Source organism: Sorghum bicolor, chromosome 6, assembly GCF_000003195.3.
Source record: "Sorghum bicolor cultivar BTx623 chromosome 6, Sorghum_bicolor_NCBIv3, whole genome shotgun sequence".
NCBI lineage: Eukaryota > Viridiplantae > Streptophyta > Magnoliopsida > Poales > Poaceae > Sorghum > Sorghum bicolor.
Window position 1 is genome coordinate 55,798,747 of NC_012875.2, and position 14,814 is coordinate 55,813,560.

At 41.3% G+C, this 14,814-nt stretch overlaps 1 protein-coding gene across 1 annotated transcript; it reads left to right on the plus strand.

The window, feature by feature from the left end:
• On the plus strand, positions 12,462–13,412 carry LOC8072311. Its single transcript, XM_002447017.2, has one exon. The coding sequence runs from the start codon at positions 12,477–12,479 to the stop codon at positions 13,107–13,109; it is 633 nt and encodes a 210-aa protein (XP_002447062.1). The 5' UTR covers positions 12,462–12,476; the 3' UTR covers positions 13,110–13,412.

The following is a 14,814-nucleotide window of genomic DNA, read 5'->3' on the forward strand; positions in this document are numbered from 1 at the left end:
AAAACAAAAAAACCCATGGACAGGCCCAACGAGCCCATCCATAGGCCCGCCGAGCTCATCATGGGTTGCCGCCGCTGTCGTCGCTCATCGCCGGGTCTGGTATCCCCGCCACCATATCCTCCCCCATGGACACCCGATCCAGCCTCAGGGCCGCCGCCGCCATGCTTGTGGAGAGGGAAACGGTGCTAGGGTTTCGAGGGGAGGGGGCGCCACCATTGCTGCCGGATCTGGAGGTGCTGGTGGTGGTGGACATGCCATTGGGAGCTCGCCCCCGTGGTGGTCTGGCCCCTCGCCATGGCCGACCGACGCGCCCACGGGAGGGGAGGATGGGCAGATCTGGCCGAGGGGAGGGGCAGGGCGCCGTCAAGGCCTCCATGGCTGGGCGCGTCGCCTGTGCTTGGGGCCGTCACTATGGGCGAGGGAGAGAGGAGGCCGGTGAGGGCCCTCCACGCTCCTGCGCGCCACCTCTGCTTCCTCACCGTTGTGTGCCGTGGTTTGAAGGGAGGGAGAGGCGTCGTTAGCTGGATCTGGGAGGGAGAGATGAGAAGATGACTCAAGCCGAGGGAGGCGTCAGGCTAGGGTGTGGTTGCAACTGAGAGATTTCCTTTATATATCGAAGATAGTAGTGAGCTGGTGTGGGCTAATAATCTGGACTTTATTTATCGTGGCGGTTATTATAAGAGACCGCCACGATTAATGTATTAACCGTGGCAGATGGCTTACAATGCCCGCCACGGTTAATAACCGTGGCGATAACTTTGCAATGCCCATCACGATTAATTATTAACCATGACGGTTAGCTTATAATACCCGCCACGGTTAATGATTAACTGTGGCGGTTGTTCAGCCGACCAAAAATACCCGTGACGGGCAAAAATAACGTCTGCCTCGAAGCTCTTTGTGAAACGTTGTGTAAAATAAAACATGTAGTAGTGTGAGTATGTGTGCGCGCATACCCGTGCTGACATTTCTATTGTGTTTCAAAAAAAGGTAAAGATAATAATAATGATAATTATATCTTTATTGGTTAACCTTCTCAAGCATAAATATATTTTGCCAAATTTACATATGCAACTCTCAGGGCATTCACAGTGCAAGACTCTATCACTGAGTCTAAGATAATTAATTACATATTATTTATGATATTTTATTGATGTGGTAGCATATTTATTGAAAAAAAGAGGTAGAAAAAAATAAAACTTCAAATCTTATTTAGACTATAAGTCAACATTGTTCAAGGTAATAAATAACTTTAGACTCTATAATAAAGTCTGCATTTCGAGTGCCCTCATGCGTCAACTTTTAGCTAGCAACTAGCATGCGGGCAGATCAACTAATTTGATTCTCACAAGACCCAAAGCTTCTAGAGAACGAGAGATCTCCCTCCGATGCTTCATGGCTTTGAAAGTAAGTTACGTCATTAGTCATTACGTACGTGCATGTTTTCTGCTGAAAATTCAGTACTGGCAAATCAACACACCCTCAGCTAGTCAGCTGAAGAAACTTGCAACAATACATCTCGTAGCCGCCCAACATATTCAGCTTTCAGATTTGACACATCATTTTCGCCCGTGCGCAACCACCTCTCGCGCTGAACGTTGTGTTGGACGTATATTCCCACGAGGAGAATAGTATGGCTAAGGGGCTATTTAGTTCCTGAAAAAATTGTATAACTCGCCTGTAATTTGTGAGAAAAATCTTTTAAACTTAATTATTTGGTCCATGATTCGACAATTATTATCAAATACAAACGAAAATGCTATAATTACCAACTAAACTGCCTCTGAGGAGATCTCTTATGTACTAACTCCATGGGAGAAAAAGATAATACTATATACTCCTCCGTTCCAAAATAAATATTATTTTCTAAAAGTCAAAATGCATTTAACTTTAATGATATATATAAGAAAAGTTAATATTTAAAGTTCATAATTAGTATCATTAGATACATCATCGAATCTATTTTCATAATAAATTAAATTTAAAATATTACTATTTTTTTATAAACCTAATTAAATATATATTTTTTATCAACATAAATATCATAGCGACACTTATTTTTAAGATGAAGGGAGTAGTTTTGCTCTAAAACCAAACTATTTTAAGTCTCATCAAGTTTACTGATTTTATATAACCAAATGGTATATCATGGAACTAACATCACTTATTTAGTAATAAAAATATAAATATTCTTGTATAAAAACTTAGTCAAATTAGTTCACCTCAAAATTCAAAAACTTTTCAAGATTCTTCGTCACATCGAATCTTATGATACATGTATGAAGCACTAAATATAGACGAAAACAAAAACTAATTACACAGTTTGTCTGTAAATCACGAGATGAATCTTTTGAGCCTAGTTAGCCTATAATTGGATAATGTTTGTCAAATAAAAACGAAAAATGCTATAGTACCGAAATCCGAAATCTTTTCGGAACTAAACAAAACCTAAAAATGGTTCGTCGTCCAATCAAACAAGGGCCTTGTTTAGTTCCCAGAAAATTTTGCAAATTTTTTCACATTCTCCGTCATATCGAATCTTTAGACGCATGCATGGAGTATTAAGGCCTTGTTTAGTTCGCAAAAATTTTCGTTTTTGGCTACTGTAGTATTTTCGTTTTTATTTGACAAATATTATCCAAACAAAGAGTAACTAGGCTCAAAAGATCCATCTCACAAATTACAGGTAGTGTAATTAATTTTTATTTTTATCTATATTTAATACTCTATGCATGGGACCAAAGATTCGATGTGATGGGGAATCTTGAAAATTTTTGCGAAGTAAACAAGGCCTAAATATAGACGAAAATAAAAATTAATTGCACAGTTTAGTCAGAATTGAGGAGACGAATCTTTTGAGTCTAGTTAGTCCATGATTGAACAATATTTGTCAAATATAAACGAAAATGCTACGGTATCGATTTTCTAAAATTTTTTGAACTAAACAAGGAGGACAAAGATGATCGCACCCTGATGTGATGGGTGTCCACACTTTCAAAGTCCGGTCATCAGATTGACCGTTGGTTGGAGACAATCAGACAATAGACAATCACGCTTGTGTAGGGTTTGACTGTGCGAAAGAACTACTGCATGCATGCTCTGCAGTCTCGAATTTCGATGCTTTGGGGTTTGGCCCTCCTGCTGCGGGAAGTACTGTTGCCTTTGCATGCAGCGTGCAGCGTGCACCGGCCGCACATGAATAGTCAAACTACCCCACAAGAATCTCAGATAGCGTAGGACGTACTGGCAGGTCATGTTACCTACCGATGCAGGTACGGATCAAATGTAAGCAGCGCTGCATTACCAAGTTGATTTATTTTTGAACTAGCTATTTTTAGGTTCGCGGTTGCAGATTATTAATGATGTCACTAAATAAGGCACCAATTATTAAAAATATATTACTAGTAATATTATTTAAAAAATAAGGCACCAATTATTTAAAAATATATTACTAGTAATCTGAATTCTGATCCTAGAATAGGGCCTGGAGGTCGATGTGTGTAACTGTGTATGCACTGACCACCTTTCATTTCCATTTCCATTGAGGTTTAGGATTTATGGTCTCGGGCTCTCGGCCTATGTCACTAATTCTGATCCTTAAGGCCATCTTTAGGGGCTATGGTCTATGGATCGACCCTGTAATCTAAAGGCCACCTTCTTGGCTGGCTTAGGTACCATGAGTCAACCAAAACATATTTTTTTGTTATCATAGACCACAAATACTATCCACACTACTTCTACAGAAGATGGTGTCGAGTACCACAACTAGGGGTATCCAAAATTAGGGTAAAAACGCCGCTTCCTCCCCCTAGGCCAAGCTAAAACAACTGACAACTATTCTACGTCTCGCTCGAGGCCTGACGACGAGCGCTCGGACATGCCCGAGATCAATCATTTCTCCGACTCACCCGTGGCTAACCATTCTTCGACTTGTCCGAGACTGGCTCGGGCCAGCGGCCTTGCAATCTTCGTCTCGCCCGACCCTGGGGATCGGGCGCTACCCTGCCATTGGTGCGCTCGAGGCCCCCGTGACGTTAGCCACGTTCCCACAACGGAACCGTGGTACGACAGGACGAGACAGGGGTCAAACCGTCACTCCAATCACGATAGCATAGGACAGGGTCTGACCACCACTAAGCTGCCAACTCTCATCACTGTGCGTACGGATGAGACCCGTGCAAACATGCAGGTGTCATTCCAAGCTCATGTAGCCACGAATCTATCAGAGTCAAAGCACGATCCCCAGTCTGGGAGGCCTCAGATCTCTCTGTCAGTCAATCAACTGGCCTTGGCACACCGTTCACAAGGTCAAGCATGTCCGTGCAGGGACCAGACATGGTTCAACATGACGTCTACCGGGACAGGCTTGCGGAGCACTATTGCTCCAAGTGCCCACAGTGACTAAAGGACAGAGGCCATCCCTCGACTGCATCATGCCATGACTACTGTGTCGCGCCATACCTCCACGGTATAAGGCTACAAAGCCTCGTATCTGATAAGAGCATCTTCAAGGGCTTTCCATTCTCAGCTTTGCATTTCAGGGGATTTGCAAAGTTGCAAATGAGTTTGCAAAGTTCCCAAAGGGGGGATCTCCAACCGTTTTGCATTCTCATCAAGTCCTTTCCCGAAATTTTTTCCCACGCGCCATCCGGCCAAAAAATTTCGCGCGCAGTGCCAGATCGCGATGAAGATGTTGTGTGGCGGCGGCGAAGGGAGCTGTCGCGCGATGAAGAAGCCGAGCGATGAAGAAGCCGCGCGATGAAGAAGTCGCGTGGCGGCAGCGGAGGGAGATCGCGGGGGGGAGATAAATCGCGCGGGAGCCCTTTGGCGCGCCGAGTCGGGCAACCGCGATGCCGTCCAAAATATTTCGCGCGAGGGGACCGAGCGGCCTACGTGGCGGACCGAATTCCTTGCGAATCCCAAATGCAAAGCCTTGAGGAGGTTTGCATATATGCAAAGTTTCCACCTCTATTTGCAAACCTTACCAAATTGCAAACCTCATTTGCAAAGCCATTGGAGAGGTGTTTTCTACTCTTTTTTGCAAATTGGGCAATGCAAAGTTGATTTGCAAAGCCCTTGGAGATGCTCTAGGGAATCCGATATAGTACGCATGTGTAACCCTACACCCTCCTTGTGGCTATAAAATGAAGGGCCAGGAACAGCTTCTTGCGACAACCACACTGCACACACGCACACGCTCACACACCTAGAGAACACACGCTGATAGTATTCTCTCCACTCATACCCACATTGAGACTTTTTTTTGTGAAATTACCCACATTGAGAGACTTGGGAAGAGCATCCTTGCGCATGACAGTTGTGACTTGTGACACTCTGCAGGAGAGAACATATTAAAGTACAGCATCCTTGCGCATCACGAGAGAGGTTGTTAATTCTGTTTCCGCTGGATCTCGAAGTTTTAACAGTACTACTAGTACTTCTTTAAGTAGTGTTGCATTGCTAGCGGAATAGTTTCATGTTCTTCGCTTTGCAAATTGTCGTGTCACGTTTAATTTCCGTTCATGAATGTCTCGATTAGCAAGGCCGGCTACCAAACAAAGTACGTATAATTCAGAGGCACGTACGGTACTGTACCCGCCAGCAGGGATCATCGTGATGCCAATGAGGAATCCACATGACCTGCATGTTGTGTCGACCAAGAAGAGATAAACTCTCTCTATATTCAAGCTCCCACTGGTTACTGTGACTACCAACGGCTTATCTTAATTTAATTTACAGGGTATAGAAGTACTCCTACTTGAACAGATAGCCATATATGTTAATGCTATTATTAATTAGTGTCTCGCGTCACCTAGCTAGGGCACTCATCTTGATGTGTACGGCATCCACGCGATGTCTTGCAGCTGGTATGGTACGGTACGTTATGGTTTTGAGCGAGAGTCTCTTGGAACGTACGTATTATCAGGACATGTCATCGGGTTTATCTCACCCAATGGTGTGTAAAGAGCTTGTTCGAATAAACCATTTCTCATAAAAATGGTTTGTTCGAACAAGTTATGAGGTGTGGTTAATTAAATACAATGAGACCACAAAGGGGCAAAGTGCTTCATCAATATATGTTGCTAGAATGAGGGTTCCAATGTGCGCTGCCTAGCTAGCTAGGTGGAACCACTCTCCAGTCTCCAGTCTCCACTAGCTAGTTTAGTAAGTCTAATATTTAGGCCTTGTTTAGTTTCCAAAAAATAGATTTTCTGTCACATCAAATCTTTAGACGCATACATGAAGTACTCCCTCCTTTCAAAAATCTCCAGCGTTTAAGCCCTGGACGCAATGACCAAGAAGCATGGAAACATGCAGCCAGAAGCGCCGATTTTCATTTAATCGCCATGCATGTCTTAACGCCCGGCGTCGGTTCATTTGCCCGAGTAAACACCGCTGAAAACGCCGCCGTTAGCGCACGCAAGACCGAACGGCGAACGCCCGCACTCACGTATGCATTCTAACGGGAGGAAACGGAGGGGCTAGTCGAAGCGATGGGCAACATTGCAGAAGTGAATGTGTACGCGTACGAGGAGCTACGCGGGTGCCTGGAACGATGCATTAGCGTGGTCCCAGACTTAAACGATGGAGACTTTTGAAGAAAAAAAATTGCTAATACGCTGGAGATTTTTGAAAGGAGGGAGTATTAAATATAAATAAAAGAAATAACTAATTACACAGTTTTGTCTGTAATTTGAGAGACGAATTTTTTGAGCCTAGTTAGTCTATAATTGGATAATAATTTCCAAATACAAACGAAAGTGCTACAGTAGCCAAAACTAAAAAATTTCTACAACTAAACAAGGCCTTAAGAGAGTCCTCTAATAATGATGGTTCATGGTAGAGTAATCAACTATATGCAAATTATTATGCTTCGACCAGATGATAGTCGCCATATATGATAATGGTGGTATGTTAGTATTGGGAAAGGGCACATGAACTTTCTAGGGATGACCAAGTCTAAATAATGATGTTATATATAGCAGCATTATGAAGGTGGAAGTACTTCCACTTGCGCTGGTTATTGACTAGTGATAACAATTGCGTTTGCTTTAGTTGGTTTAGCGACGAAATATATATTAGTGCCGATCTTTCTGGAGCATGCATGCGGCTTAAGTCTGTCATCACGTGCCTCACTGGAATTTGCGAGTAGTTTAGGACGAAGAACAGCCCGGAAATGTAATGGAGCTAAATATGGCTGCACATTGTATTGGCTGGGGTTTGTCAGTCGTACAAACCATGCATATGCATCTCGCCGCCGACGCGAGCGCTGATCAGAACACATGACACACAACTACACAAGCCTGCTGGCCGCGCGCCTGGAAGAAGTGTACCGTATATACTAGTATTAGTAACAGGAGCAGCCACATGTCAAGGCATGCAGTCAAGTTGCGATCACCCATGCAAGTGTCCATCATGTTACCTCTCTGGAGCTGAACTCTAGGTTCAGGCAAGAAGACGATCACAGATGCTTTGTTTCATCTGTAGGGTACGGCCTGGGGTTATTTTATCATTTATTAGGCCCTCTGTCCTAATACATAAGATATAATTATTTTTTTCAAGTCCAATAATGCAAGATGTGCTCTATCTAAATGCACATAGAAATATATCCATGCACTAATAATAGTGTTGAGAGAGAGAGAGAATTAAACGTGTTATATTTGGTCTTTAAACTAAAGATAGTTACTCTCCGTCCATTTTAAATTATAAGTTATTCCAAAAATTTTAGAAAGTCAAAACGATCAAATTTATATTATAACATAATAATATTTATGATATCAACTAAGTATCATTAGATTTTTTATTAGTTATATTTTTATAGTAGTATCTGGTTAATGTTATAAATCTTTCTATTTTGTTCTATAATGTTTGTCAAACTTGAGATGTTTTGATTTTTCAAGATTTTTGTAATAACTTATAAATTGGGACGGAGAGAGTACATTAGACCGAGGGAGTAGTAGCTTATGGATCTATTGATGAATGATGAATAGAGCAAATAAAGGAACAGGCCAAACTCTCAGAGCAGATAGCAGACGAGTAACAACAATGCAGAAAGGTGAAAGAGGAATCATGAATCTGCCGCTCACTCACTAACTAACTAACCTAACGCGCCAACAAATGATTGGTTTGTTCTGCCTCCCGTCGTGGTCGCAACTCGATCGCAAGTAATCGAGCTTACCAACTAATGCAAAATGATGAGACCTCGATCGCGAACAAAATCCGCCACCACCAGCTAGCAACTCCTTGATAGAAGAGAACAAGACGACGATGATGACGACTTAACGAACACGAACCCGTTGGCATTGCGATTTGGGGCACACTTGCCGTTGCGCCGGCCCGCGTTATTAACCACCAGCCATGGCGGTGTGCCGGTGTTCAGACTATAAGGCCTTGTTTATTTACATGTAAATCTATTTTTTTTCAAAATTATTCGTGATATCAAATCTTGCGGTACATATATGACACTAAATATAGATAAAAAAAAAACTAATTATACAGTTTACCTATAAATCATGAGATAAATCTTTTGAACCTAATTAGTTTATGATTGGATAATAATTGTCAAAAACAAACAAAAGTACTACAGTAGCCAAATTCAAAAATTTTGACCAACTAAACAACGTCTAATTTGGTTAACCGGCCAAAACCGATCAGACTAGCAGAGAGAGTAGATCAGAATACTCCACTGATCATGTGGTACGTTTCGTACGGGACAGCACGCGGTTGCGCCGGTGCACGCAGGACGACGCCGGAGAGACGACGCCGCCGTAGATGCCGAAATCTGATGGGAGGACATTTTTAAAGTAAACGAGCACAGGCCGGCCAAACTTTTTTTTTTCTTTATCCAAGTCAATGCTGCCAGTGCCAACCGCCAAAATGATTAGGGCAATGCAAGGGCAATCACAGGCCGCAGCAGGTTGGCTAATTAATTAAGCTTAGGAAATTAGTGCTTGGCTGGTGCATTATTCAGTGTGTTCATCACATGGATCATGGATGCAGCTAGTAGCTTCTTCCACCTGCCGTGTTCATATATATTCTGATCCCGGCCTCAGGAAGAAGGAGACGTACTGTACGATGGAGCGACCCCGTAGACACGACGCATGCATCTGCATGCAGTGCAGGTCTTCGCTGGATTCCTGGCCGCCCAAACCGCAGAGGCCCTGACACGCCCGACCTGCTGTAGATCTGTGTTGCAGTTGCAGCAGATGCTAAGGGGGGAAACTGTTGGTCAACTGTTGGCAAAATTGCAAAAAGCTCTGGAGATCGGCAACGCTTCGTTTGACTGAATATTTCAGTTCAGGTGACGGTAGATTTGCGGTGGTCTTGGATCCATTTTCCCTTCGCTAGATCTGACTGAGCCGCCGTCAGAATAGCAAACGAGTTTTGGATTATACTAGGTCAGCATTTTGTCCAAGATGGCAATGGCAGGGCGCCAGAAAATCTACAGCGTCTCCAACACGTCAATTAGGAGAGAGCACCGCTAGTTCTCTCGTAACCTTACAAACCATACATACGGGTTTATATCTATTCCGTTAGTTCGTTCACTAAGTAGAGAAATGACTTTATTCACACCTTTAGTCTTGGTTGTGTTAGGGTCCACAATGAATATGAACATTAGTCCTAGTTCTAAATTTCACGGGCACTAAATGACCTTTTATTCTGTTTGTAAAGAAAGTTGATGTCATCAACTAGAACTAAAGATCTCCTACTTGAGATTAAAGATCCCCCACGAGCGAATTTAAAAGGAGAGTACCTAGGACTATGTCACATGTGATTTATAGTTGAGTTATATTAGTCCTAGGTCTAAATTTTACGGGCATTGAAGGACCTTTTTGTTCTGGTTGGTAAAGTCAGTTGGTGTCATCAAGTGGAACTAAAGGTATCCTACCTTAGAGTAAAGATCCTCCACGAGCGAATTCAAAAGGAGAGCACCTAAGATTTCGTCACATGTGATTTATAGTTGAGTACGTAAGGAAGGCTAGGAAGCTATATGCATGACACAAATGGTTCTGGGTTCGAATCTCATGCACCGCAAGAGAAGTCTCTACGTTTTAAATTAATTTTTAGTCCTGGTTGAAGCTCACCTGTGTACCTACAGTGGTTCTAAGACTTATCCAAGATTGGTTAAGTTTCTCTTTCTAAAAATATATATAAATATATAAAAATATATATTAGCATCTAAAATTTGAAAATAAATGCAATATCAAGATGTTAATATATTTTATTTGACTGGTTTGATATTTTAGGCACTCTCAAATTTAAAGCTCTAGAGATAGGTAGAGGCACTTTGTCTGGTTGAATATTTTAGCTCATGTGACATAGATTTGTACTACCTGCATTCCAAATTTTAAGACAATTTGACTTTTTTTCTAAATATATAGTTTTTTACTATACAGTTAGAGCAACTACATATCTAGGTTATTTTTACATTTTCAAAGTAAAAAAATAAAGTTCAACAAGTGTGCTATCTGGTTTGCTAAAATAGTAAGTTTGTTATTCCTAAACTTTCACTTATCATATATAGCATGTCGTCCTCACTAGCTATTCTATAGAAAGCTATTGTGGAACTCTATGCTTTGAGTGAGTTTTTTATTTTACACAATGGCTAAATCTTATAGTTTAGAATATAATTTTATCTAGTCTATTAGAGATGCTCTTAGATATATAGTAAAATCAATAAATTTTTAAAAAAGTTAAAATATCTTATAATTTAAAACAGGGAAAGTAGTGGGTTTGGATCCATCTTTCATGGATTTTAATGAATGACCGAAAAGCTACAAGTTTTGCATTCACATACTGAAGCTAGCATTTTGTTCGAGATGGGTTCCTTATTTTTGGTCTTGTTTAGTTTACCCAAAAACCAAAAAGTTTTCAAGATTTCTCGTCACATCGAATCTTGCGGTACATGCATGAAGCATTAAATATAGACGAAAATAAAAATCAATTGCACAGTTTATCGTAAATCATGAGATGAATCTTTTGATCCTAGTTAGTCCATGATTGGACAATATTTGCCATAAATAAATGAAAGTGCTACAGTAGCGAAATCCAAAAACTTTTCACATCTAAACAAAAGCCTTTTTCTATCCGCCACCACGAAGACACCGATATATTCTGTGGCCTTGCCATCTCTAGTGGTAAAGTCACCATCCGAAGACACGAATAAGGGCAGCCCTTGTTGTTCTATATAGTAGAGGCAATTTAGGATGTCTAGTGGTAAAGTCACTATCAATAAGAAACATCTATACACTAGAAAATGAGACAATTTAGGATGTCTCTAGTGGTAAAGTCACTATCTATAAGAAATATACATATCAACCGAAGATATAGACAACAATTACAATGGATAAATTATAACTCGCTCTTCAAAGTTAACATGGGTCCATATGGCATAGAGCTTCATTAGTTACTTCTTTAACTAAAATAAGATATTTTCAGGTATCCTAAGTCAAACCATTTTGAGTTTGTATATATTCACTATCAAATGTTTTTCATGATTTATGATTTTGATATAGTAGACATTAATAAGCTTCTCATAAATCTGATTAAATTTAGTACATTAATATCCTCTCTGGGTTTGAATGATGAAAGGACTGACGAAATCATGTCTAAGGGCAATCACAATGCAAGACTCTATCACAAAGTCCAAGACAATTAACTACATATTATTTATGGTATTTTGCTGATGTGGCAGTATATTTATTGAAGAAAGAGATAGAAAAAATAAGACTCCAAGTCTTATTTAGACTCCAAGTCCACATTGTTCGAGGTAATAAATAATTTTAGACTCTATAATAAAGTCTGCATTGTGAATGCCCTAAGGGCACTCGCAATGCAAGACTCTATCATGGAGTCCAAGACAATTAATTACATATTATTTATAGTTTTTTCTGATGTGGCACCATATTTATTGTAGAAAGAGGTAGAAAAAATAAGACTCCAAGTCTTATTTAGACTCCAAATCCACATTGTTCGAGGTAATAAATGACTTTAGACTCCATGATAGAGTCTGCATTGTGAGTGCCCTAAGGGCACTCAGAATGCAAGACTCTATCACAGAGTCCAAAACAATTAATTACATATTATTTATAGTATTTTGCTAATGTGGCAGCATATTTATTGAAGAAAGAGATATAAAAAAAAAGACTCCAAGTTATTTAGACTTTAAGTCCACATTGTTCGAGGTAATAAATAACTTTAGACTCTATGATAGAGTCTGCATTGTGAGTGCTCTAAGAAGATGGAGAGAGAAGAGCTTCCTTGACCAGTTAAAAATCATGCCTCAGAAGATGGAGAGAGAAGAGCTTTCTTGACCGGTTAAACTAAAATCGACAGTTTGCTTGAATCAGCAGGGCTTAAGATAAATCAGCAGGGAGAAATTCACAAAAAAAAAAAATCTAAAGTGGACCCACCCGAGAAAGAGCCTAAGCAGGGGCTGTGGGGTCCATGGCTCTCCTGCCTTTAAAACCCCCTCGATGGGCGCGGCAGAGCTCCACCACACCATCAAAACAAACTCCGTCGAGAGCGCCTCAAAACCACCAGAAAATTTCCCCAAGATCGTCCCCAGCACAAAGAAGCAGCGCAGATCGCAGATGGAGCAGTCCGGCGCCAAGAAGTCGAACAAGATCACCGAGATCGTGCGCATGCAGCAGATGCTGAAGAAGTGGCGCAAGCTCTCGGTCACCCCCAAGGACAAGGAGCCAAGCTCGCCCACCGCCGCCGGCGGCGGCGGCAATGCCGGCGAGAGCAAGGCCAAGAAGTTCCTGAAGCGGACGCTTTCCTTCACGGACGGCCCGCCGTCGGGCTCCCCTCCGCCGCCGCCCAAGGGCCACCTCGCCGTGTGCGTGGGCCCCGCGATGCAGAGGTTCGTGATCCCGATGGAGTACCTGAAGCACCGCGCCTTCGCGGCGCTGCTGCGGGAGGCCGAGGAGGAGTTCGGCTTCCAGCAGGAGGGCGTGCTCCGCATCCCCTGCGAGGTCCCCGTCTTCGAGTCCATCCTCAAGGCCGTCGAGAAGAACAAGAAGGACGCCGCCTTCTGTTACTGCAGCGTCGAGTACGCCGCCGACGAGGTCGGACGTGGCACGCCCAACAACCCGCTCTGCAGATAGGCGGAGCTCAAGAGTCAAGAACAAAACAAAAAGGAATATTTTCTTCCTCTTTTTTTTCCCCCCTTGTTCTTTGTAACGTGGTGTGGTGAGGGATGAGTCAATAGTATCTCCCCCCGCGGATTAGAATTACTGCTCTGATTTTTATCTCTGCTGAACTGAGCTGATCTGGACTGGGTAATGCAGCCCTCATGGATGCAAATTATTATGGAAAAATTGATGCGGAAACGAAGGATTTTCTGTGTTCTTTTGAAAGGCATTGAGGAGGAGCTAGCTATCTGTAACTGAAAGATTCGATTTTTTTTCTTTCCGTTTGTCCTTTGTCATCCTCGATTTGCAGTAATTGCTATTCTATCTCTATGTAGTACTCATCACTGGTTTATAAAGAATCTTGACTAGTTGGGCATACTATAAAATACAATGTACATTGTGTACTTCATCAGTACATTAAATTGTTCCCAAAATTGTTCAAGATTTCCGTCACACCGAATCTTGCGGCACATGCATGAAGCATTAAATATAGACGAAAAAAACTAATTACACTGACTGTAAATCGTGAGATGAATTTTTGGATCCTAGTTAGTCTATAATTGGACAATATTTGTCATAAACAAACAAAAGTGCTACAGTAGCGAAATCTAAAAAATTTCGCCAACTGAACCAGACCTATGTAGTACTGATATTTTAATGAAACGGTTGCTACTTTAAAATTAATTTGTGCATAGTTTGATGGACTCTGGAATATCAGTTGTTGTTTAAAGTGATTACCAAATTTTGATGTTTTTTGTTCGGATGAGAGTTTTGACTATTTAGTACTTCACATGAAGGCAAAGTATGAGGAATGCATCAGGTCTTACTTTTTTTTTCTCGAATACGTAGGAGATCTACGTATTATTATATTAAGAAGAAAGAGTTTACAATACAATGAATGCGCAACAAGTAGCTAGGTGGTCACCAGCTGGACAGACCTAGCAAAGAGTTTTGTGGACCGATATTACATAAATGGATGAGCGAAGAAATGAGCAACAGCTCTGATACTGATTGCTGCAAATTAGCAGCTAGTTGTTTGACGTAGAAAAACACATCTTTTGAATTCCTGAAGCAATGTGCTGATACCTGATGTATGCATGTTTGTTTTTGATCCCTTGTGGAATATAGGGTGTGTCATGGACTCATGGGATAAAAAACAAACACGCATTTGAAAATTGTGGCATATAAGAGATGAGAACTTTTCCATCGGCAACCAAGGAATGATGGATAAGAAATAATCTCAAGATGATTAGCACGAAATTTTCACTTTGAAAATGAAAAAAAAAACTTTGTAAGCACGAGGGATCTGAAAAAATTCACTCTTGTCAAAGTATGATGGTTTTTTCCTTTCTCTAGAACACTCAGGAGATCTGAGTTTGATGTTTCTTTGACCTTCTTTTGTTTCATTTTGCTGTTTTATTTTCACCCTTTCTTAGTGGTGATACTAGTAGTTATCTAATGGTCTATTCCTACTTATCCTTGAGAGTTCTCTACTAATTCTGCACCTTTCCAGGTCAATGTTTTGTTTTTGTCCGTTGTTTTCCTCCTTTCACGTTGGCTTGAACCCAAAGGAAAAAGCGAAGTGCCTTTTTCTCAATTAAAAAGGAACGGCCTACTAATGATTTCATCTGTCATCTTACCATTTCATTTCCAATAAATGTGGCGAGAAAATTAGTCC